The sequence below is a fragment of the Mytilus edulis genome, chromosome 2 (genome assembly GCF_963676685.1).
Source record: "Mytilus edulis chromosome 2, xbMytEdul2.2, whole genome shotgun sequence".
NCBI lineage: Eukaryota > Metazoa > Mollusca > Bivalvia > Mytilida > Mytilidae > Mytilus > Mytilus edulis.
In genome coordinates this window covers 105829499-105857452 of record NC_092345.1, presented here as the reverse complement: position 1 = coordinate 105857452, position 27954 = coordinate 105829499, and the positions used below count along the sequence as shown (strand labels likewise).

The window sequence follows — 27954 nt, the reverse complement described above, 5'->3', positions numbered from 1 at the left end:
AAAAAAGGCAAGAACAGGATCAGCACCAGTACAGTGGTGTACCATACAGAGTACAGAGGGTTCGTGTTGCTTATTCTTTAGTTTTCTATGTTATGTCATTTGTACTATTTGTTGCCTGTTTGTCTTTTTCATTTTTATCCGTGTCGTTGTCAGTTCATTTTCGATTTATTAGTTTGACTGTCCCTCTGGTATCTTTCGTCCCTCTTTTAAAGGAGACACAGAAAAAAAGAAGATAAAATGGTTTATAGTATGTTTACAATAAATACGCATTTTTATGTTGAAGCGACATACTTTTTCTATAATAGATGTGAAAAATTTTTAACAACGAAAAGCTTGTTGCTACATTTGTGTCTTTGAATTTTTGAATCTTATAGTTCTATGGAATTTTTAAAATGACCTCTCGACTTCGAACTTCCATGACGCTTAATGTGACAGCTTAACGTTATGAGAACGATAATATTATTTCCCACCTTGACAAACCTGATAAAAATCAGGAGTATGTAAGGTTTTCTTTGTATTGAGTTGGATTGTTGGTTATTGTTGTTACAACTTATACATGGCAAAAACATCACTATCAACACGGAATCATCGACACGGTTCAATACTATAATGAAACATATCTATAATTTACTTAATTTGGTTTTGATCTGAGTTAGATCCAAACGATAAAGCAATACATTTTACCAACTTTTTTTCTTCAAAGAATTAATTTGTTTTAAACTTATTTAGTACGCATTAAGACATGAATCAAATGAAAAATACTATTAGACCGATTATTGTGCGAAACGTCGAAATATCCAAAACGCGGTTTAAGATTCTAGCACCGCTGATGAGTCTTGTGTGCTGGACTTTATGTGCGTCTGGCGTACATACGAAATTACAAGCCTGATCTCTCAGAAGAGACATCTATAACTAAGTTAAAACTAAACAAAACAAACCGCACAAACAACATCAACAACAATAATAATATTGCTATTTACATAATTGCAAATTACAGTATGAAAGTCGAAAAATACCTGCTTACACCTTTTTATTGAACAATTCCACACTGACCTGTGTTCATCTCCGTTTCCCTAAAAAAAAATTGTTATACATATTTTTTTTTTATCTATGTCTTTGTTTTATGCGTCAGATTTCAACATTGAGTCCGACAATCATTTTTTTGAAGGATTTATTGCTGATTAATTTTCTCTCAAAGGGGGACAATTCTTACTAGTAAAAGATAAGCACAGGAAGGAAGTAATTCAGATAATTCAGGTATTTCGATAAGATTATGATTTTACTCAACTTGAGGCATTTTGTTTTTATTCTTAAAGAGATGATAATGGTGATATGGGTCATTATAAACAAACATGCAAAACTATGTTATTGGGTCTTTTTAAGTCACAGACATGAAAATATATCAAAATAACACTTGCATATGTTAGATATGAATGTTTTGTGATACACAATATACTGTTTACTGTATGAAATGTTATAAAAACATCCTTAATGATTTCTTAAACCCTTGAAGATAGCCAGAATTAACTGTTATTTTTTTACTATAAATCCTTTCAGACTTGAAATAGGACTATTATTCATCTCATTTGTTATTATGATTTATCACTTTTTATTGCATTTTGATACATACAAACATTTTTTTAATGATTTTGGGAGGTGAATGTTGGTTTTATAATAAAAATGTTCACCAAAAGGAAATGTAACATTTTTTAAGTCAATGGTGTAACCAAAGGACAAATTAGTATGATAAGAATTATCTTTCGCAAGATTTGTGCATTTACAACAGTTTCTCCCTTAGCAATGTTACCTGTAAGCATGTTATGCAAAAGAAAACAAACAATTATGTTGAAGATTTAGTGAAAAAATCGTAAAAGTAAGTAAAGGTTATATCGTAATTGGAAATAGTGTCCATGGTGTACCCTTTAAAACATTTCCTTAACTTTGAATAATGAAACATATTGATTATAGAAACATGCACCAGTAAAAACATATAGAAAAGGGGAATGGAGCACTTATTTCGTAACTGAATCTTAAAATACACCTTAAATCATTTGTGTTACTGTCAATGGTGAGACCATTTTGATAAAATAACACCATTGACCAGTTTAGAAACACCACTGAATACATCATGACAATCAGCATTGTTTTGTGTTTCTTTCATGTTTAACAAGCTAAACATCATATTATTTATGATAAACAATACTTATTTAACAATGTTTTAACAATATCATGTATTACATATACACAGTTTTCACAAACTGATGTATTCTGGTAACACCAATGACACTATTTAGTAACACTATTGACATGTTTAGTAATGGCTGTTATGTTATATAATTTGAGATTTTTTAGCCTAAGAATTATTTTTTCATCTTTTTCTTTTGCTCGGTGATCTTGGCTTTGTGTTCAGTACTTGATAAAGGTAAAATTTGAAATGTGATGTCATTGGTGATACTTTTGTGTTATTGGAGTTACTGAAGGGTCAGTGGTGTTACTATATAAACATGCGACATTGCAAAAATATATTGTACCCTTACATCCAATCACAGCGCTCCTAAGTTGACTTCTTTCACCTGTCTTGGGTACAAAAAGGCCAAACTAATGCTGGGAAAATGTAAAACTACCGTTTTCCCTATAAAATATAAGATTGTCATGAATTAAATTAACATTCCATACCATTTCACTGCGTACTGATCGTTTAATAAATACTGTACTAGAGACCACATAATTTGAAAGTTAATGCATACCAAGTTTGTGGGGATAACTAAGCCTTATCTTATATACCTCGGAGTTTACAACCTAAAAGACAATAACAGACAAGAAGTCAAAAACAATAAACTTATCTTTTTATATAGTACTGGGTTGTTACCACTGATGTTGGCCTATCAGTCCCCAATGGTATCATCAGTTCAGTATAATCAACTACATGTAGTACTTTTTTTTCTCGATATTACAAACCTACAAACAACTGCCCTACCATACATAAGGGAGGTATAGGTAGCTTTAAAACCAGATTCACCCACCCTTTTCTTTAAAAAAAAAAGCATATCCAAAATCATCAATGACTATCAATATTACAGTTTGTTTTTAATTGTTCCATTTATTAATAGCATATGATTTTATCAGTTTATATGCACTTCACCTTTTAAATTTCTTGAAGTGAGAAATTTTTGTGCCAATAAATCATTAAATTGATTGACGAACCCACATGTTTATTCCTATAATAATACCACAGTGTGGTTAAAGTCCAGCGGCAAAAAATAAGAATTGTATCATATGACAGGCAGCACGATTTTCGAAGTTAGATATTATTATACTTATTATGAGTATTCATATTTTTGCTTAGTCTTTGGCAAATTGAAAAGAAGTTGATATATTTATTTTCATTTTACTAAATCATTCGAATTATACCGTCCATCATTGGTAACAATTACTCTACATAACAATATCCACTGGGGTAAAGCTGATGACCGTAACTGCATTCACGGTCATCCCAAGATGTTGGATGAAAAATTAGGTCAGTTTCTGTATTGTCTGTTAAAGTGTTTCTATATCATTTTCTTTACAAATCATACATTGAAACGATGTAAATTTATAAAAGAATCACTCGGAAATCACTAATTACCTCCGAGAAATGTGCATGAAACGGGAAATTCGATTTGAAAAAATCGTTAAGATGACCGTAAATCATAATCAAAATATTTTCAAGATGACCGTAACATAAAACAAGGATGACCGTGATTGGTAAAAAGATGACCGTAACTTGTAAAGGATGACCGTAATTTGTAAAGACTGACTGTAATTTATATAGCGGTTAGCGGATATAAATATGTTTCATAAATTTCTTTTATTAAACTATAATATAATTGGCCATGTTTAGGATTTATAACAATGATAGTAAATTGCATATTTCTCGTAAACAATGAAATATTTATTAATATCGACGTTAAAATGTTAACACAAATTGACAGCGATACGACGAAAATTTGAAGAAACATGAATGTGTCCCTAGTACACGGATGCCTCATCTACACTATCATTTTGTATGTTTAGTGGACTATGAAAATGGGATAAAACTGTAAAAAGATCATACCATAGGGAAAATGTGTACTAAGTTTCAATTTTATTTAACTTGAAGCTGGACAAACGGACAAACAAACAGACGAACGGACGAATGTACACACAGACCAGAAAAACATAATGCCAATAAATGGAGCATTAAAAACATTAATAATACATACAAATATTTGGTAATCGAGCCCATGTGTATGAATCCAGAGGAAGCAGATTAAAATCTTAATTTGTCTTGATATATGCAGGCGGAAACACTTTTGAAATAGAACAAAAGAATCGAAGCTCTGTGTTTATCGAGAAAGCGATAAATGTTAACTGTAATGTTTGATATAGTAACAAAATTTTAAAAAGTTAATAGAAACAAATAAAACGACAATTTTCTTATTTTAAAAACACCATTTGCATAAGTTTTCAATGTATCTATTACATAGTAATGCAAAACAATAAGATATCAAGTCGACGACATGGTTCTTATCGGGGCCTTTTATAGCTGACTATGCGGTATGGGCTTTGCTCATTGTTGAAGGCCTTACGGTTACCTATAGTTGTTAATGTTTGTGTCATTTTGGTCTTTTCTTGATAGTTGTCTCATTGGCAATAATACCACATCTTCTTTTTTATATATAGTATATATAAGTTGGATGTAGAAAATGCATAACCTCCGATTTTTTTTTTATCACGGACGGAGAACATATCAATCTTTTAGTTCAGAAATTTTCGTGTCTGCCCTTCCATTATGTGAATCAAGAAAAAATTCCCCAAAACAGGTAACGATTGTATCGAAAAGAGAAAAATCGAGTGCACCTTTTTATGTTAGGGCATGTTTGGGGTGTATATTTTGTCTTTAAAACGTACAAAGCAAGAGTATTTTATATAGCATCTCGCTTCAGATTCTATCATTATTATATAAAGCTACAGGTTGACTTTATAACGTTAAAAAATGACAGTACGAAAAGATGAAATATATGGGTCAAGTGAGATACTTATCTAATGAATCACAAAAACAGAGTAGGTGTGTTCGAATAGCTATTTTTTCTAAAAGTACTTGACGACAGTCTTTTAATTTGGATGATGAAAATGGATATCTTCGAAAAAATATGATTTTCTTGTGTGTGATAACTAGGGTTTATAATCTTCAACCACTGAAAATGTTTAGTCTGCCCTTCCATGAAATATTAAATTAGAATTTTTTCAAAAATTCCATCTGACATCCGAACAGACAATATTTTTAAGTTTAATCAATGCAGACAAGATCATTAACTAATGCTCATTAGCTAGTAGATACATTTGTCTTTTAGAATATAACTGACATATAACGATCGATCGTAATGGTGCTACGTGAATAAATTTATCAGTTTTCAAGAGCAAAATTGGCAAAGCGTCATCCCTACAATGGCTTCCATTTCTACGATTGTGAGCATGAACTCGCGTAATGGGGAGATAATTTTGAAGAAGTAGGATCCTGACTGTATGAATAACATTTCTGTATATATACAAATTGACAACGTTCCGCCTTGTGATACGCTTTTCGTACAATACTATTTTAAGGATCTACTTTGCTGGAGCCGAGCTCACCTTCACTAGTTTATTCGAATGATATTTTCAAAATATTTCTGTTATTTTATTTGCACGACAAAATGAAAGACGATATAATATCAATGGGTGTACATGCAATTTTTTGGCATTTTTAAAAATGTGTATTTATTATATGTCATTAAAAGGAATCCCAGAAACAAAAAAAAAATCTTTTGTCGAGCAGTTGAAGGCTGTGCACCGCATTTTTTTCATTATGCTTGTAAGGTGTCAGTTTATCGCGCTTTTGTAGCATGTTTTCCCTTCCTGTTCATTTGCATGTCTTTTGGCAAATTCATTTTAAAAATTAAACCCTCTACTGTAAAAAAGATACATATGGTAATCTTGTCATTTGAAGCACGTCTTATTTTCTTCTACCTATAGGACAAAACTCTCATATTAATATGTGTATACCAACACGATTAATCATTTGATACAAAAAGATAGTTATATAAATACGGATATTTCTTAGAATTGAGTGTCATCCTTTAAAAATTGCGGTCATCATTTACAAATTACGGTCATCTTAAAAGCAGTTACGGTCAGCCTTGTTATGAATCGCTGATTCTGTTACGGTCATCTCGGTTGTGATTTACGGTCATCTTGGCGATTTTTTCAAATCGAATTTCCCGTTTCATGCACATTTCTTAGAAGTAATTAGTGATTTCCGAGTGATTCTTTTATAAATTTACATCGTTTCAATGTATGATTTGTAAAGAAAATGATATAGAAACACTTTAACAGACAATACAGAAACTGACCTAATTTTTCATCCGACATCTTGGGATGACCGTGAATGCAGTTACGGTCATCAGCTTTACCCCAGTGAATATCTGAATCAGACAATGAGGTGTTACCATTTAACATGACATTTACGATATGCCATTTATTGGAGCAAATAAATAATTAGGCTTCTACGCAGAAATTTAAAGAACTGCACACTTAAGTTTAAAACCATCAAGGCAACAGTAGTATACCGATGTTCAAAACACATCTCTTGTCCGTCAGGTTATCGTTTACTCCTTGCCAGTTTGAAATAAGCAGTTTGAACAAAAGCAGAATCAAATAGTGCGTCAACAAATTCTGTATCTACTAGCATTGATAGCCTACATAATAGAAAAAACTAAGAAGAAGTTGGAATTTTTGCTTCTTAATAATTTCTGAATTAATCAACGGAGATTTCACGAACAGTTTGTTATTTCCGAAGCACTGCATACTGATTTATAAATAAAAAACTTATTCTTGATTTTTGGTTTGAAATTATAAACTTTGTTTGATAAAATATTTACAATGTACATAGTGATGTTTAAAGGGTATTTACTGTCAAATTCACATTCCCCGAGTTCACTCAAATTTTTATATTTGATTTATAACATACTAAAACGTGTATCAAAATTGCAAAAAGTCTAGAATAAACAATTAAATATACACTCACTCGATAATATGTATCAGCAGTTTGTGTATATTTTAGTCTAGAGCCCATCTTATTAACCACCGAAATGACCCTCGAATAATTTCAATGGTAATGTTACCCGATAGAAACATAACATAAACATACAATTCAGCATGTGGAGTTTGACTTTTCTAGATCGGTTTATTTTCATACGATAATAAAAGGTTTTGAAATGTACTAATCATCGGTTTTATCTATAAAAGAATTTGTTTGAATGCGTCTATAGTACATCAATAAACAATCTCTAGCTTAAGGAATAAATTGAGGATCACATAGATACGGACCAGTGAGGTAAAATATTGACTTGCAAATCAATCATATACATAAATGATATTTTAACGCTTTTTTTTGACAAATTATGGCCAATCTTGAATGTTTATAACAAGGCCGTTTCAAAATTCCGCTTTTATTAATACTTGAAACAAAAGTTATCATTCTTAGATTTTGGTAGCTAAATTATAGTTAATGGCTCTTTAGCACTCCCTTCTAGGAATATACTAGTAGAATCTGAAATAATTCAAGCACGCGATGTTTTGCAACTAAATATATTTTATTAAAATATTTATAAGTGAAGTATTTTAGAATTATGTATTGTAGAAAATAGTATTTGTTTTTAATAATATGGGGAGAAAAGATGACGCATTAGTAGTTGTAGCGATTGATTTTGGTACTACTTATTCTGGATATGCTTATTCATTTCGGGATGAATACAAAAAAGATCACACAAAATATATAGTAACGACGTATGGCGAACAGAAGGCGGATTTGCTACAACAAAAACACCAACAACCATATTGTTTGGCGAGGATGGAGAGTTTCATAGTTTTGGATATGAAGCAGAACAGACATACACAGAGCTCATAGAGAGTGGCGAAGCTGACGAATACAGCTATTTCACAAGATTTAAAATGAAATTGTTTCAAGATGAGTCCATATCTACTGTACATCATCCAGAATTAAAGGCAAGCAACACAGTGAGGGAGCAAGAAAATTGATGGACATACATGTACAATTCCAAAAAATAAGAAGATAAAAAGGTAAAAAATACATATCTTTAGATTATATGAAATACATGACCTCATCATAGATACCAGGATTGAAATTTTGTATTTGCACCAGACGCGCGTTTCGTCTACAAGAGACTGATCAGTGACGCTCGAATAAAAAAAAGGCCAAATAAAGTACGAAATTGAAGAGCATTGAAGACCGAAAATTCCGAAAAGTTTTGCCAAATACAGCTAAATTAATCTATTCATGAGGTAAAAAAGGCTTAGTATTTCCAAATTAATTTTGTAAACAGTTAATTTACGATTATGACTATATAAACGATAATGCAAGTCGACACAAAATGTGACTAATGAGCTGGTTATAACCTCGTGGAATAAAAACTCGACTATCAGCGGCATCATCGTCATCGTCGTCATCAACATCATCTTCATCATCATCGTCGTCTAGTCATCGTTATGATTGTAATCGTCAATTAATTTTAAAACCATGCAAATTGATACATGCAGTCATACACATATATAAAAAGGATAATGTTTTGATTGGAATTGATCCAGAAGCATAAGATAGTCATTTGCATTTAGCAGCCATGTTATTTAATATGCAACTTTGTTTTTAAGCGAAAAACCAGAATATCAAGGGATCTCACACTTGAAGATATCACTGGTAAAGGAATGAAAGCGCTCAAAGTTTTCTCTGAATCAATTCGATTTTTGAAGGAGCATTTCCAGAAGTCATGTAAAGTAGCCAATTTTAAATTGACAAAAAACGATATTCACTGGGTCTTAACAGTACCGGCGATTTGGAAAGACAACGCAAAACAATTTATGAGGGAAGCTGCAACGGAGGTAATAGTTAGATTTGATATTTGGAACACAAGAAATGTATAATATCTTAAACGAACTTTTATTTTAAACAAAATAATTTCCAATATGGACAATGATGTTTACATTTCATTTATCTTCTAAATTGAAAGTGAGCAATGATCACACGGGTTCCAGAACAAAGAATAGACAAGACAATAGCCGATAGAAACAACATATACACTAATCAATGAAATAGCATGACATTCAATACAAAATTTAGACTAATGGGAAATAATTAAACATGAAAACAAAACTCAGGTGCTAAAAAAGGGTTTTTTGTGCAGACCATTGAATATATATGGGTGAATGAGTTGCTCAAAAAGTATGATTGATTATCTTTAACCAATAATATAGGGCACCGTTATAAGTCTTTGGGCCAATTACAATTGGCAACAGAACTGGATGTGAATATTCATATTTGCAAAAAGTATCATGATAATAATTTCTCTTATCAAGCTGTTCATTAAAAGTTGACACGGGGAGGAATAGATAGCGATATAAACTGTGTTTCTTTAATCTTAAATGTAAAACCCCTGTTCTGATGTATGTACCCTTAACTGCACATTCCCTAACACCTCTGTGTCGGCCTCTTTGGTTTACTAGGGTCAGTTATTGACTCGGAAAAATGACCAACATTTTTAGAATAAAGGGCAGTTAACTAGTGCATTAGATGTGCAATGGTGACCTATAATTGTTAACTCTTGTGTCATTTGGTCTCATGTAAAGAGTTGTCTCACTAGAAATCATACCATATCTTTTTTTTTTATATATATACAAAGCATGAGAGTTCATAAGCCTGTTTAAATTTTTATTAGTATCAGTGACCTCACAGCCATTAACAATTCAGAAATGGTATCTACATCTTCTTTTTCATATACGTAATAGTTTTTCGAAGGCATATTCCTAGACGGAATCAATTGGAGTTGTATGTAGGGCTTCAGTTTATTGTTTTAATTAAAAGGGAGAGACGCTCGTTAACATACTTTTGGTTCATCAACTTTTTACTAAGACACTGGTGACGTTTTACAAAGTCTGAGTAGCAGCTGCAAGCTTTTGAGTACCGATTAAGGTGGGAAATATATATCCAAGATGCAGGTGAAGTTGGTATATTTCAACTAAGGTAGGGAAATTGATAATTTCAAAACTAAAATCGTCTCGTTTGTCATATATTATTGTACTGAGATGACCGCGTAAGTCAAATTCGAATTATAAGTCTAAAAGTGAGGCGAAGAAAGCCGTGTCTGTTTTGTCTTTAATATCTAGTTCTGAAAAGTTTGGATTGTTACAGGATAGAACAATATTTATAAATCTGAATGTGCATTTAAATGAGCTGGCTTCTCTGACCTTCTTGTTGTTGTTAAGGGTCTAACGGAACTCCGATTCATATGAAAATAAGAGGTCGCCAAGGAGAGGCTCACATGTCGTTTTCATAGGAATGCCGACAATTTGTTTAAAAAGCCATTCACCAGATTTAACCAAATATAGAAGACAGCAACCAAGGACAACCACTGGATTACGGGCTCTTGACTTGGGTCAGTCATTATGTATTGTTGAAGGGTTAAACTCCTTTGTGAGCACGAAACACTTCCTTTCACCTGGGGATAAATTGTAACAGCAACATAAGATCAAACTGTAAAAATTATTTTTGAAATTGCTAGACTCATCAGATCGGCACGAACGGCATTCACATTCAGAGAGTGCTTAAACGAAATGTTTATTGTCTAAAAGTGAAACTTTAAGTGTAAGTTGTATACATTTTTGAAGGCTGGTATAGATGAAGACTTTTTAACTCTTGCATATGAACCGGAAGCGGCTGCTATTTATTGTAAAGAGGCAACTGTGCAGAGGAAAGAAGGAACAGAGGGATGTAGTCTTCAATCTTTTGACGCAGGTCATCAGTTCTTGGTTCTAGACTGTGGAGGTAGGTTTTACATGTTTGACATTTTTTTAGTAGCTGTAAAGAAGAAGTATCTGAACGAAATTATATTGTTGTGTAAGTAAAATTGTTTATACGGCTCTGTCATTCGAGGTGAGAAAGCATATGTCACTGATGAGTCTTATGTAGACGAAACGCGCGTCTGGCGTATAAAATTATAATCCTGGTACTTTTGATAACTATTTACAACACTGGGTCGATGCCACTGCTGGTGGACGTTTCGTCCCCGAGTGTATCACCAACCCAGTAGTCAGCGATTCGGTGTTGACATGAATATCAATTATATGGTCATTTTTATAAATTTTCTGTTTACAAAACTTTGAATTTTTCGAAAAACTAAGGATTTTCTTACCCCAGGAGTAGATTACCTTAGCCGTTTTTGGCACAACTTTTTGGAATTTTGGGTCCTCAATGCTCTTCAACTTTGTATTTGTTTGGCTTTTTAACTATTTTGATCTGAGCGTCACTGATGAGTCTTATGTAGACGAAACGCGCGTCTGGCGTATAAAGTTATAATCCTGGTACTTTTGATAACTATTATTACGAATCAAGTAACAAAATTAAAAACATATTTCTATGCAAGGGTTCTTTTGTTTCAACTAACATATTTGAAGTTCAAATGGCCGATATGGCAGGTGTGATCTATTTCCATCACTTAGTGTTCGGTCGTCTATCATCATCGTCGTTCGTCCACTTTCAGCACTATCGTGCTAACTCGATGCATTACATTTTGTGCACAGCTTTTTATTACGTTTTGTGCATTTGTTATACAGCTTAAACTTAACAGTAGCCTGCAACATTAAAGGTAAGCCGCTCATATATACACCATAGACTCGTGATCTGTAAACAGGATTAAGGTACGTACTATTTGTTTTTCTTTTGAATGTCATGTTTGTTTTAATAACAATAAGATTTTCTTCTCATGCACAAATATAATGGTATGGACATAAACTCATCATAGATACCAGGATTGGAATTTTGTATATGCACCAGACATTTCGTCTACAAAAGCCCCATCAATTAAAAATGGAAATTAAGAACTTTTTGTTAACTATTAATTTATAATTATGACCATATCAATGATACATGTAAAAAGTAAAATCACAGAAATATTGAACCCAGAGGAAAATCCAATCGGAAAGTTCATAATCATATGGAAAATCAAATAGCAAAACACATCAAAGACGAATGGACAAGAACTGTCATATGTATTTGAACTGTTTGATTATTTTTTTGATTAATTGGCGATTACACGACCGACACTCGGCTAACCGAGGGATTGGTCGGTTAATCTATATTGAGTATGCGGCTATATCGGCGGTTGGTCTGTTAATCGGGTTGGCTAAAGTCTGTTAATCAGGTGTTATCGAGAAAATCATTGAAAGTTCATGTTTAATTGTATAACTTTCTAAATATATTTTCATCATAAACAGTATTCATGTCTAACAAAACAATTCAATGTACTGAATTTAGTGGTGTAATTATTATTTTTCTAGCTTCGATGTACGATCTATAAAATGAAAAGGCGGGTTACTCATCAATAAATGTATACACGTTTTACACACATAAAATGTACACAAAATGACACATTGGTTTAAATTTACTTGCATTCAATATTTTGAACATCGAAAAAAGAAAGGCATTATGTTTGTTAACCATATTGATATCATTGTGTGAAAAATCTACACGAAAATCTGTATTTTGGTAACATAAATCAATCTTTACTTAAAACCTGGTCTGTTAATCGGTCGGATGTATAAAACCCGGTCTGTTAATTGGTCTGTTAAGAGTTATGAAAGGCAATAAAAGTATAATTTTATTGCTATATGGGGTGTTATCGGATCAAATGAGTAGGCTCAAGACGAGCGGCTAAAATATACGAAAACAACACATGAGCAATGAAAACACAACATATACGGAAACAACACATTGTCATCTACATTGATAACCAGTATATAAATCAGAGATAAACGTCGTAATGTAACTAAACATCACTAAGTAAAGTATATTGGGATGACACAATATGAAAAATAAAGAAAGAATAATGAGTAAGATAAATAAAATGTAGAAAAAAATGACATAACAATTTAAAGAATACAGAAATAAACAATACCCCCAATCCGGACCCTCATGGTATACACGAGAATCTGGATGGAAACGCAGAATATAGAATAATAGTAGAGAGTGATACATTGCTAAAAACGAGAGAAAAATAATACTTGTTTAGGAATACACACATGAAACACCGATGGCTGTTGAAACAGTAACGGATTGCGATGTACTTATATTGGTGACAAATTCTAGAAGTTTACATGCGGACAACTATGGTGGCAGGTTAATGCCATTTTGCGTTTTAGCGCTTTAGCATTTTCGCCTTACATATTCTATATGGCGAAAACGCTAAATTGCGAAGTCGAAAACGCGAAACCGATTTCTCGTTTTCGATTTCGCGATTTCGCATTTTCGCGATATAGCGTTTTCGCCCTATAGAATATGAAAGGCGAAATCGCGAAAACGCGAAATGGACTTCACCGGCCACTATAGACAACTGTAATTCTCCTCTGCACTTATGTAGAAAGGAACTAAACGGAATAAAATGAATTGAAACTTAAAATAACCAAGTGTAGCTGCATTCGCTCCATTCCGTTTACTTCTTTAACGTGATTTGTAATAGAAGAAAAGAACCAATTGGATGATGCCGACGAATTAAGGTTTAACGTCCAGTGACAAATATCATGTTCATATGTGAACGAGAACACGTTGTATGTACCCTGTGTTGTAGTAGAAAGACACTTTCAGTCGGAATTGAGAACGTGCTACTTCGAAAAGACACAAAAATTAAGGCTGATTGAAAACGTCAATAAAAAATTCATGCATATTCCAGAGGCCAATCCATATCACGCTATATTGAAGTGACACACCCTTCGATCAAATGCAAAGAAAGTCAAAATAAAAATGCTCTTTCTAGGATACTGTGGTACCGTATTGTCATTTTTGTTTTCCTCAGAAACATCTCATTCTTAATTTTTTAAGGGGAAAATATAAAGGTAGCAAAATTATTGGCTAAATAACTCTTAATTGACACAATTTCAATTGCCCAACCCATTAACAGACTTTATTCCCATTAATTTTCACTAAAACGTGGTATTATTCACGTTATTTTACAATTATGAAATATTTACTAATGTCAATTTATTTTTTAGAACCACCGTACTATTTTTTGTCCTTTAAATGATATCTAAATTTATTTGTTTCGCCTTTTATTAAAAAAATGGCTATGCGTATAAGCATAAATACGACATACTTTCGCGACGCCTTTTAGTTTTACTGAAAACTGCGCAGACTAAGAAATAATTTTACAAGTGCAAAATGTTCTATGATAGATATCATTTTGTCAGACACTTTTCTTTTTTTTATTTGGTTCTTATAATATGCCAAAAATCTGTATATTTAATAGAGTTTAACATTAAATTAAGCGTTTTACTTTGAACAGAAGTATAACCAACCCGATTAACAGACCAATCGCTCATATAGCCGCATAATCAATATAGATTAACCGACCAATCTCTCGGTTAGCCGAGTGTCGGCCGTGGATAAACGCAAATTTCACCACTATCATGCTATTGCGAGGCGGTCAGTTTATATTTGCACCTGCCTTCGTATACGGGATTCGTACTCACAACATATGTGTTGACAGGCTAGTGAAACAGACTACTCAGACCACAAGTAAGCGATAAAGGTTCCTTCTTGTTTGAAACAAACAATTTTTTCAAAAGCCACATTCGATCTTGTTTCCAATCATATATAATTATTCTAATTATTTTAGGTGGAACAATCGACGTTACGTCATATGAAGTACAAAATGATTCTGAACTTAAGGAATTAAGTGAACCAAGTGGAGGTCCTTGGGGTAGAACTTTTGTAGATCAAGAATATGAAAGTTTTTTGAAAGATTTATTTGGAAAGGATGTATGGGAAACATATATTAAACAATGCCCGGAAGATTTCTTAGATATCAAAAGAAAGTTTGAAGCAAAGAAGAGGGGTATAAAAGAATCACAAAAACCAAAGACAACTATTCCATATCCACAATCTTTATATCAAACATACTGTAAAATCCGCAAATCTCAATCCTTTCCAGAAGACCTAAAGAAATCAGTTCATTGCAAAACTGTGACTGCTACGAACGAAAAGCTCCGATATGAGCCAGGAGTTGTGAACAGGTTCTTTTTGAAATCAGTGGATTCTATCATTTCACATGTTCAAAGTCTCTTAACACCAACACTAAAAAAGAGACAGGGACGACATATAACCTCTATATTAATGGTAGGGGGGTTTTCTGACTCGCCATTTTTATTTGAACGAGTCAAAAAGGAATTTCATTATCTTGAAATTATTTGCCCACAAGATGCAGTTTTGGCTGTACTTAAAGGAGCTGTTATGTTCGGACATAATCCGGAACTAATCAGTGAGCGCATTTGTCCACGTACATATGGAATAACTGTAAACGTACCATACGACGACAAGAAACATCCAGAAAGGCTAAAATGTTTAATTGAAGGACGAGAAATATGCAGCGACATATTCAAAACAATCGCAAAGAAAGGTGATCCTCTCACAGTAGGTAAAACTACGTATACAATCCTGTGCAGTCCGACTAGGTCAACTGACACCGAGGCAACGGTCGAAGTGTATGAATCTGAAAAGGTAAACCCAGTATACACTATTGACAAAGGCGTTCGTTGTCTAGGCATGCTTACTGTCCAATTCCGAACGTCGATCGTGGAAAGAGAAGGCGTATCAAAGTACAAATGCATTTTGGGTACACAGAACTACAGGTGACAGCATCTGAGGAAGACACAAACAGGAAAGCTGAAGTTACTTTTGAATGCTTAATGTAATGAAATATGCTATATTAGTAATGCAAGACGTTGATGGTATTAGCCTCTGGAACTTACAATCCTATGAACTCAAATTGTCTTATAAAAATGAGTAAAAATGATCTATTTTCATGTCAGGACATTTTGCTTTATATATTTATTATATACACACAATTGTAGTTCTAATATTAATTTTTTTACGATAAATCTTGTTGAATGTTAAAATGTATATATGTGTGAGAGAATGCCAGAAAGCACGAAGCCCTTTAATTTGTCATGGAAGTTTGTTTGAATTTTGTGGAATGTAGATACGATGTTACACGCATAATGACTTTAAGCAAATAACTAGGACATACATGATTGTCGACGATCATACAAATGGGATGTCTGGCGATTGTAAATTCTGGTTCAGACAAAACATTTTTTTTCTAAACTGTATATGGCTACGAGTTCTTGCCAATTGTGTACACGGGATCGTGTCTCGAGATTTTCTAATACCAAGACGTATATATTTATTATTTTGAATAAACATTGATCCTAAGTAAGTTTGTTGTTCCCTAATTAATTTCACACAATTTCCTAGTTTTGATTGACTGATGGATACCAAAAGTTGAATATAGTAAAATAACAAAAATACTGAGGAAAATTCAAAACGAAAAGTTCCATATCAAATGGCATAACCAAAAGCCCAAAAACATCAAACAAATGGAAAATAACTGTCATATTCCTGACTTGATAAAATTATTCTTATGTAGAAAATGGTGGATTTAACCTTGTTTTCTGTGTGTGTTGCATTTTAGTGTTGTGTTTCTATCGTTTCGTTGTTCTCCTCTTATATTTGATGTGTTTCTCTCAGTTTTAGTTTATAACCCTGATTTGGTTTTTCTCAATCGATTTATGAATTTCGTACAGCTGTATTCTACTTTTGCCTTTATCTATAGTTATCTAAACCTTTCATTTGTATGAAAGTCGCATAAAATTCCATTAGATAAACAGAAATGTTAGAGCAAAACAAACAAGCATAATAGGTTATATCGTTTCCGTATAAAATCAAACATCTATACAATAATGTAATCTCCATAACAACGTTAAAATAATGCATAGAAAAAAAAACACCACAAGAAATGCTTGATTTAAAAAAAAAAAAGGCATTCAAGTTCCCGACTTTTTACAGACACATAAACATGATGAGGGGTTAATTAAAGGCAACAGTAGTATAACGCTGTTCGAAAGTCATAAATTGATTGAGAAAAAAAAAATCCGGGTTAAAAACTAAAACTGAGGGAAACACATTAAATATAAGAGGAAAACAATTAAACTAGTTTAATACACAAACCTCTATAAGTGAGCTACTGGCACCACGCACGACAAACAACGGTAATTATAATCTATAAAAGATAATACCATATCAACAAATGAACCGAGACAAAAAATGTTATTGTTGAACTTTATCTGATTATGATAACTGTAAAATCGTGCTTCACTGTTCTGTTTTAGTCAACAACATGTTATTTGAAAAAAAGTAAAATAACAAAAACTACCGAAATTCTGAGGAAAATTTAAAACAGAAAGGTTTTAATCGAATGGCAAAATCAAAGCTCAAACACATCAGAAGAATAAACTGTCATATTCCTAACTAAGTAAAGGTATTTTCTTATGTAGGAAATTAACAAAAAAATATATTTGAATTATTCTGTGCTTTACAACATTTATTATCATACACAAAAACAACTTCAACATACAAAACATTACTGGCATAACTATTGATCTACACAGTATACGGAAGAATTTATGAACTACAATTTTTTCTCACTAAGAACAGCCATTGGACATATAAGTTATACCCAAATTCAATATGAGAATAGAAATGTGATACTGCAGATCAAATGGACACTTTTTCTTACTGTTTCTTTCTCTAAAAAACTACGACATCCATGAACATTTGTATATCTCTTCATTTACTTTGGAACAGTGTCAACAATTGCTAGCTTGATACGAAATTCATTTTCACATCAGCTCCACGCATCAAAAATTTTATTCCATCAATTGGGTTTATATATGCCCAGACATGCTATAGTTGATGGCTTATTGTTAAATGATCGAGCTGTAATGTTGAAAGTGATAAAAGTTATTGCTTAAGTTAAATAGTTTTGCGCTTAAATCTACTACAAAAGGATTTTCGAATATTTGATGACATAAGAATAAGAACAATGAAAACACTCGCACTGTTTATAATGCGGAGAATATCACCACTGTCCCCAATAAGCCATGCTGTGTACGATCTTAAATTACTTAGTCCAAGCTTTGGGAAAAACCTTGCAATAATCAATAAAATAGAATTTGGTAAAAATGCTAGTATGTTCCAAGCACAGAGAACTAGGAATAGTTTGCAAAGCTTGACCTGTAAATGCTTCCGATCACTTATCATTGTTGAATTTACAGCCTTTATTACGCCCATGTTTTTTCGACTTCGAAGCATGCCGCGTATTATGAGTCGTTGGGAAAATACCACTGTATTCATGATCTTCTTATTGGCTACATAAAAGTCCGTTCTAACCGCTCCATAAACACTTGTATTGCCTTTCTGGATATCCATGAATTTAATATTTATCGGTTTTGCTATATTAGCAAAAATACCAACGAGAAACGCAAGGAAAACAAAAGTAAGAGGGAATCTGACGGTTAAGGCGGATTTGAGATGAAATGGATAAGATATTGAAATGAATCTTTCTATGGAAAGAATGCACACAATATTTATAGCCGTGCAGCGAAATGTAAACGACACTAACGCTCCGCTCCAATGGCTCATTTCAATTGAATGTTTCCGCAAACGTTCTGATGTGGTAAACTGTTCGATTATAGTTCCTGCGGAAATGAACAGATCTGATATCAAACTTAATATGTCAGCGACAACCATAGAAAACATGTAAATGAAAGACGAATTCAGGCTTCTTTGTTTGAATAAAACTGTTCCAACGACCGTGTTTCCCGCTATTCTAGCCATGCAGAGTGGCGGTAAGACATACACGTTCTGTACATATTTTGCATAATCAATTGGGTCAGGATCCCTAATAGACCTTGAGATGAGGAACTCAGATGACGTAATTAAAAAAAATATTAGTCCGCCATACAATTGTGGATGCTGTGATTTTAAAAATGGACATAAATGAACAATAAGAACTGTTTTATAGAGCTGGTGTGATGAGAAAAGAAAGATGTAGATTTGACCTGAAATAAATTATTAGAAAGGACAATTTTTTTATTGAATTTTATGATCAGAATTTTGGGATTATTTCATGAGGAGAGTGACATTTTTCACCATCTTCCGGGGTCCATCAATTTGCGAAAAAAGTAATCTCACTTGCCACCCCGAAAATTTAACCAGACATGTATAAATGTATCAGCTTCGATATGAGCCATCATACATGTTCAAGTAAACGATATGGACTGAGCAACGGAGGAAATCGTTACCATTACCGCCTATGGAGAATTAATTGTAAATGTATACCCAAATTAGAAGCTTATTTCCAGAAGTTTTCAGGCTGATTTATGGATGATTTCACCTTGTACACCTCCGAAAATGATGGTTAGTAGTTTTTCATTTATACCTAGTTATTATAAATGGTTTAAGATAAATATTATTGATAAAGATCAGCAAAAACTCAATGAAACTTTGCTTTTAAAATGCATTACTAGCACGGGGCTGAACACTTTTTTTAGGCACAATCATAACTTTGTTTACTTCCGAGAGATCCGAAAGGAATTTGTTTACTATATTGAAAAAGGCAAGAAACAACTTTTAAATATTGTTAAATTGTAAGTAAACATGACACAATATAGTCTTTGTTATGCAATTATCACTTCGGTCTACAGGAATACCTGATAATCAAGGGAGATAACACACTTCATACGAGTAAAGTGAGATACATCATCGCATGTGCTTTTATCCAATGATTTGACCCCTGGTCAGTAGATATCATATGCAAAAAAACAGAAAAAACATGTACATGTTTTAAGAAAATCATGAACTAATATTTTTAATACACTTGAGCAAAACAATAGATATTGTCATTTCTCAGTGAAAAAGGGGGAGGGTCAAACCTTTTTGAAAACAATATTTCTGCACCTATTCAACTATTAAGCTAGTTAGCTACTACCCATTGCTTCTAAAATAAAAGGTTTAAATGAAGGTGGCTAAGCCACAAGGGAGAAGCATTTGTCTTTCTTTGTGATTAAACTTTCAAGAATTAGATTTTTCTCTCTCAATAGTACTTCTGTATTTAAATCAAATGATAACACAGCCTGAGTAATTTTTTTGTCTTATTTCAGTTCCAGACATATCATTACTTTTTAACCTGAGATGGCAAACTAGAGGTTTTAAAAAGTCCTGAATAACTGGTAAGCATTTTGCTTTATTAGGCAAGCTCTAAATTGTTTATTTATGGTATTTATGCAATTGAAATTACAGTCGGTATGTTAAAAATATGCAAATATGAAAACTGTTGCTATGGTCTTGGTATTAAATGAAAAGGCTTAGTTACAGATCGTTTCGACTCAATATTTCGAGTTAAATCTTGCGGCAACTGTTTCTCACGTAACACTGCAAACTATATTTAGCTCTATTTTGATCTGTCGTTATTTAATGACGCCATAATACATGTGATGTCACAATGTTTCCTTTAAAACCTCATGTGGATTTCTCACTAATAAAAGGTTTTCACTGAAATACATGTTAAAAACATTTTTTCTCAAATAGAATTATGTGAAAGGACAAGTTTTGAAAATTTGCACTATATTGCACTCTAATTATATGATAAGGATGACTTTCCAAGTAGTTAAGAGTGCTTTCCACAGTTTTAAATACCAGATTTCCACTAGTAAGAATAATTATTTTGGTGTTGGTTTTTTTATATAATCTTCATTTTTGCATAATTTCTCTGTCAAAATGCACTTTAAGGCACAAGAAAATTTTATAGAATGCTTTAACAGGGTCTGTGTATTGTAATTAAAGGTTATAATCAGAAGATTTGTCCTTGTTTTGACTAGTGAAGGTATTCTGGAAGAAATTAATTATACAAACACATTGTATTCAAAATAAATGAATATAGCGACGAAAGTGTCATTGCCGTAAAGTGCTAAAACAACTTTATTTTTTTTTCAGAAATGGACAAAAATACACAGATTTATTCAAAATGTTATACCGATGAAGATCACATAAAAATATTTGGAAAAATCAGAAGTATGAATTTCAATATGGGTCAGGATCCCTAATAGACCTTGAGATGAGGAACTCAGATGACGTAATTAAAAAAAATATTAGTCCGCCATACAATTGTGGATGCTGTGATTTTAAAAATGGACATAAATGAACAATAAGAACTGTTTTATAGAGCTGGTGTGATGAGAAAAGAAAGATGTAGATTTGACCTGAAATAAATTATTAGAAAGGACAATTTTTTTATTGAATTTTATGATCAGAATTTTGGGATTATTTCATGAGGAGAGTGACATTTTTCACCATCTTCCGGGGTCCATCAATTTGCGAAAAAAGTAATCTCACTTGCCACCCCGAAAATTTAACCAGACATGTATAAATGTATCAGCTTCGATATGAGCCATCATACATGTTCAAGTAAACGATATGGACTGAGCAACGGAGGAAATCGTTACCATTACCGCCTATGGAGAATTAATTGTAAATGTATACCCAATTACGCCATTCATATCGTTTCCTTTTTTTCTATTGCCATTTTTCTCTATCAGTCCATTATTTGAATCATTTGCTATTAAGGAAATCGCGACATCTTCCGAGGTCAGATTTACAATGATAGTTGAAGATAGACAGTGTGTGTCCGTTGACAGACTCAGTTTAGTGGTTGATTCTAAATGTATTTTGTCCTCGGCCTTTATACTTGTTAAACTATTGATCCGTGAGTGATTGTTTTGATTGGGCGGAAAAAGGTTTGTTGTTTCAGATAACAAATCGGTTCCCTGTGGTCGAACCATGCCTGTTTTCAATACACATACTAAAATCAGAACTAGCATTTTTACCTGTAAATAGATAGAAACAGATCTTTCACGTTAATCCTATTATGGTTATTTTAGATTAAGCAGAACATTGTTTCTCTTTGAATTATTTATTTTACCATAACAGTAGTAAACAGACACACCATCCATCAGAGAAACACTAGCTACTCTAACAACAGACACACCATCCATCAGAGAAACACTAGCTACTCTAACAACAGACACACCATCCATCAGAGAAACACTAGCTACTCTAAAAATAGATTGACATTGATACAATTTGTACGAATATCTTTTCAAGGATTCTCCGGAGAAATAAACATAACGTTTCAGTAATTAAAATCTCACAAAACTGCAATATTTTGACAAAAAATATGACTACCGTTATAAATTTTGTTTGAAATTATTTTTGCTCATTATAGCAATAATGTGTATCGTTAATTGATAGTTATGCATACGTGACTTATTGCATCATTAATTTGACTTGTCAAAATAGTGTAATTTCTTCTGGATTTATTGACAAAAAACAAATCAAACAATATTGTGATGTAGATAAATCAAATAACATTAACGGTACCAATTTTCCTGCCGCCAATGTGCATTTCGACAATACATGTCTCGTCAGTGATGCTCGTGTCCAAAATATTTGAAATCCAAAGCTTATATTTAAAAGGTGAAGAGCTATAATCCGAAAGTTCCAAAAAGTATAGCCAAATCCGTGAGAGGAATCAGAGCTTTGCATGAGGGAGATGCATTTCTATCATTTTGTAACAGCAAATTTAAATAACACAAAAAAATCCGTATTTTTATGCCAGTACCGAAGTACTGGCTACTGGGCTGGTGATACCCTCGGGGACTAACATCCAAACATTTATTTGACCAACCAAAACACTTTTTGTTGCTTATTTCTAAATAATGTTTTAATGTTTTTAATAAGTCTTGTATGACATCAACTATCGTTACTTCTTTCATTAAATATCTCAATGTCAACCATTGATCTCCTATCTGGCTTTTAAAAATATGTTTAACATATCATAGATATCCGTTGTTATCCTGCATTTTACATGTTGAAATGTACTATTATATTATTCATTTATGTGTTTCGCTGTGCTGAGCGTTCTTGCATTTGTTTGTTTGTGTTTTCATTTAAGAGATATGTTTTAGCATTGCCATATAAGCGGATGGTTTGGCTAGCCATAAAACTAGATTCCATCTGGAAACAGTATATCTATCTGGCAATGAATCTGATAGGCTTACAGTAAAAGAACTATAAAACCCAGAACTTCTTGAGACTTTGCAAGATTTATTGATTTTGGAAACGTCTGACAGCAAAACCATCGAGATTACTCAATAAATTAACCACATTATTACCAAAGAATTACATACACAAGTTTTATCTTAAGGTAAAATTTTCATTATAAGTATGATTTTTTTCGTTAGTCAATATATATGTTCCTGATTCAACCCACCATTTATCTTAAAATGTCCTGTTCCAAGACAGGAATATGGCTGTTGTTTTCAAATATTTCGTTTCTATGTATGTTAGCGTTTGTTTTTGATAGACTTCATTGTTTCTGTTGTTCAATTGATTGACTCTTATAGTTCATGCGTTACCCTCGGCCTAAGTTTATAACCCGGATTTGTTTTCTCTCAACTGATTTATGACTTTTGAACCGAGGTATACAATTGTTTCCTTTATTCAAGGTAATTATAATTGACAGATCACATCACCCTACCTAAATAAAAACTTTCTTATATCAATCGTGACTATGTTGTCGTTCTGTAGTCTAGCGTTAGACGATATTGAATTAGTTTAGAAACAAGATGGACACTTTTTCAATGAATAATATTGCAATTATTTTACCTACTTGTTAACTTGCAGTATTTAACAATAAATATGTGTCAATAAAGTGTGTAGTGCTTGTTAACATGCAGTCTTCAGCAATATATAAACTCAACATAGATACCAGGGTTACAATTATGTACGTCAGAGGCGCAGTACTTTTTTTAATGAGGGAACACACTTAACCAATACATTTGATTGCATGGTAGATGAATTGTTATTTAATATAAACAAAAAGAAGAATCTCTTTCTTAATTCTATAATAGTGCATTTCTACTTTCCTTAAATTCATCTTATATGGCCCATTTAAATTCTAATGACAGAGTTTAACCAATTATGCTTCATTTTCCACATGATGACACATCTTTATAATACGATATGCTTTTTTTTGTTTATAAAGTCAAATGGAGAAGATAAAAAAATAGGATGCTTACCTAAAGAATTTCAGATGTCAATGAATCACATAAGGGTTCAGTTAAAAAACTGTAGCTCTATAACTTTTTATCATCTTAAATGAAATAGCTATATACGTAGAGACAATTAAGTGGAACCTCACATGGATTCTTAATGAACAAAGAGGAAATTCTCTCTAGGAGACTTTTCTCTATGATACTATTTATAAAACAAATGATTTCCTATTGTAGCCATTAAGCATTCAACTAACATAGATGATCAAAGGAAACAAAAAGACATATTTAAGAAAATTATTAGTACGAGGTTAAAAGAAAAACAAAAATACCGAAAGCAAACGTAAATTTAAGAAGGTGTCCATAAAACTGACAATATCTGACGGTAGACTTTCAGGATGCCGAGACTAAATAAGAAGTGAAATTAGACAACTTGGGCTCATTAGTTACATAGCCCATCAGCACAGGATTTCTGACGGCAATGCGTAGGAATAAGGTAAAATGAACTGACAGTCATGTTGTTTTTTTTAACTTCGGATAAAAAAATATCACTTTTTAGAAGAAATCATTTATGATTCATCCATCTACTTATCTTTCTGAAGATGGAAAACAATTCTAAGAAATGAAAACCTATTCAGTCACTTATTGAGTCACTTATGACATGTTATTGTACACTTAGTGACTGACATGGCCAATGTCCTTTAGTGTCTTGTGTAATTGATGATTACCTAACATCACCTTTTTCATATTAAACGGTAATATCGTTACTAAACAAGTATATAAAATAGAAAGTAATGCTTATATTCAACATTAATTTAGACGACAGAAAATCTTTTCAGTATTTTAAAATTTAGTAAAATATTTGCAAGAATTTATTATTAGACCTTTTACTTCAGCTCTGTCGACCAAATACTGCAAACACTCACATGTGTATACATAAACCATATATAAAATTGAGAATGGAAATGGGGAATGTGTCAAAGAGACAACAACCCGACCAAATAAAAAACAACAACAGAGGGTCACCAACAGGTCTTCAATGTAGCGGGAAATTCCCGCACCCGGAGTCGTTCTTCAGCTGGCCCCTAAACAAATATATACCAGTCTAGTGATAATGAACGCCATACTAATTTCCAAATTGTACACAAGAAACTAAAATTAAAATAATACAAGACTAACAAAGGCCAGAGGCTCCTGACTTGGGACAGGCGCAAAAATGCGGCGGGGTTAAACATGTTTGTGAGATCTCAACCCTCCCCCTATACCTCTAGCCAATGTAGAAAAGTAAACGCATAACAATACGCACATTAAAATTCAGTTCAAGAGAAGTCCGAGTCTGATGTCAGAAGATGTAACCAAAGAAAATAAACAAAATAACAATAATACATAAATAATAACAGACTACTAGCAGTTAACTGACATGCCAGCTCCAGACTTCAATTAAACTGACTGAAAGATTATGATTATAATATGCTAAACAAATATAATACTGAAAACGATAGAAATTATATTTTAGGTATAACTGCGTTACCAGCTACATAGTTTTAAAAATTTAAGCAAAGTTCATCGCTCATTTAAACGTTGATATAAATTAATGAACAAGTACGAAAAGACAGGTTTTACCAGAATGCGTTCTCAAAAAGAGATGACACAGAATAGCAAAAAATAAAATCACAAAAACACTGAACTCCGAGTAAAATTCAAAAAGGAAAGTCCCAAATCAAATGTACAAATACACCAAACGAATGGGTAAATAAAGGCAACAGTAGTATACCGCTGTTCAAAACTCATAAATCCATGGACAAAAAACAAAATCGGGATAACAAACTAACAACTGTCTTATTCCTGATTTGGTACATGCATTTTTGTATGTAGAAAATGGTGGATTTAAACTGGTCTTATAACCAGATAAACTTCTCACTTGTATGACAGTTGAATCAAATTTCATTACATTGACAATAATGCGTGAACAAAACGAAACAGACATCACAGGTAAAAATGTCAAAATATAGCAGTCAACATTGTGCTATAACCTAATCACAAAAAAACAACAACATACAAGCATGAAAAAAAGAAATACAAAATGGCATACAGACCAAGCATATAAATAAAAAATAAAGACAAAAATACACAAATTTACAATAACACAATAACGGGGTGTATACGTACAGAGTCACGTCATCTATGTAACGAAGAAGCCTAAAAAGGCATAGACAAAGCACATAGACAAATGAAAGACGATTAACAAACAAGTTTTCGAAGTATCACCCAAAAGCATATGTACAAAGCACATTAGCAATATGAAAGAATACGAGAACATCATAAACAATAATGACAGAATGTACAAGTACCACAAGTATCTTAATACCAATAAAAACAAACTTTAGTTGCTTTGAACTAGCTGTCAGATAACTGCGAGTACTCTCAGATCTGTTCATTGTGTCTTTTTGTGTCGGGATGATGAGTTAAGCCTTTTTCAACTGATTTTTATAGTTCGTTCTTATGTTGTACTGTTATACCACTTATAATACTGCACTCCGAGGAAAATTCTGACGGAAAGTCCCTAGCTAGTTATCAAAGGTACCATGTTTATAATTTAGTACGCCATATGCGCGTTTCGTCTACATAAGACTCATCAGCGACGCTCAGATCAAAATAGTTAAGAAGCCAGACAAGTACAACGTTGAACAGCATTGAGGACCCAAAATTTCAAAAAGTTGTGCCAAATACGGTTACGGTAATCTATTCCTGGGGTAAGTAAATCCTCAGTTTTTCGAGAAATTCAAAGTTTTTTAAAAGGAAATTTATTAAAATGACCTTATAATTGATATTCATGTCAACACCGAAGTGCTGACTATTGGGATAACCAAATGGCCAAATCAAAAGTTCAAACACATCAAACGAATGGAAAACAACTGTCATATTCCTAACTTGGTGCAGGCATTTTCTTATGTAGAACATGGTGGATTGAACCTGGTTTTATAGCTAACTAAACCTCTCACTTGTATGGCAGTTGCATATAATTAAATTACAACAAAGATGCTGGCAGGTGCATATAATTAAATTACAACAAAGATGCTTGTACAACACAAACAGACATAATAGGTACAAATATCAATAAAACAGAAGCCAATATAGTGCTTTAATCCTAATCACAAAAAAAAAAACAAAAAAAAACACACATACAAATATGTAACAAAGAAGCACAAAATGGCATACAGACCAAGCATATTAGTACAAATTGAAGATATTCGATCCCAGTGCTTAAAACCTTTCAATTGAACCTTTTATCACTTCTTCCCTATCATAAAGTCGTTAAATTCTGTAGTTTTATATGTTACTAGGGAGCAAATCAAAGAAATATATACAAGAAAATGTGAAATGTGTCTCTTTATCCAGTTAGCTCTATCTTTTTTTTTGTAAGTAAAATTAAATTTATATTTGCAGTTTTACTTCAGTTTAGATAAAAGTCAGAGCTATCTTGATAAACCGACAATTTTTTCTTGTATATGTTATATTTCAAAAAACTAAAGATAGGGATATAAGAGAAAAACTAATTCTATCATAACACACTTAGAATCACAGTTTCTAATTGGGAACCAGTACTTACACAAAATTAATTATCCATGAATATTATATATCTCCCCAAAAGAGGCTTGGTTTGAGAAACATAAGTATTTACAAATCGCAACCTATGGCAAAAGCAGGATCACAGCATTACAATAGAAGCAGCCAACAGGACCCAAAGTAACACACTTAAAACGCCACAGACTATTATGATTATAAAAAAAACCAAAAATTAAAGAAAATCTTTGCTTGTTTCTTTTTCAAATTTCAATGACCAACATATCTTCAGAGATTTAGTACTTACGCTATAAATTCGTTTATGAA

The 27954-nt window shown here is 32.5% G+C and overlaps 1 protein-coding gene and 1 long non-coding RNA gene across 2 annotated transcripts; both read left to right on the top strand.

Annotated features, from left to right (window-relative positions):
• The first annotated feature begins 1209 nt into the window (after positions 1 to 1209).
• Positions 1210 to 16327, top strand: LOC139513826 (heat shock 70 kDa protein 12A-like). The gene is made up of 5 exons (XM_071302650.1): positions 1210 to 1257; positions 7697 to 8061; positions 8725 to 8952; positions 10735 to 10891; positions 14733 to 16327. Exons 2-5 carry the CDS (start codon positions 8008 to 8010, stop codon positions 15746 to 15748), a joined length of 1455 nt encoding a protein of 484 aa, XP_071158751.1. The 5' UTR covers positions 1210 to 1257; positions 7697 to 8007; the 3' UTR covers positions 15749 to 16327.
• A 2515-nt stretch (positions 16328 to 18842) lies between these two features.
• LOC139513825 (uncharacterized) lies at positions 18843 to 21239 on the top strand. The gene is made up of 3 exons (XR_011662519.1): positions 18843 to 19372; positions 20116 to 20184; positions 20948 to 21239. It is a non-coding gene; the product is annotated as an uncharacterized lncRNA (long non-coding RNA).
• The last annotated feature ends 6715 nt before the right edge of the window (positions 21240 to 27954 follow it).

Coding starts and splice junctions, on each gene's coding strand:
- LOC139513826 (XM_071302650.1), top strand. CDS start 8,008: ATGAAATTGTTTCAAGATGAGTCCATATCTACTGTACATCATCCAGAA. Junction 8,062..8,724: donor TACATCATCCAGAATTAAAG/GCAAGCAACACA, acceptor TTTGTTTTTAAG/CGAAAAACCAGAATATCAAG. Junction 8,953..10,734: donor TGAGGGAAGCTGCAACGGAG/GTAATAGTTAGA, acceptor ACATTTTTGAAG/GCTGGTATAGATGAAGACTT.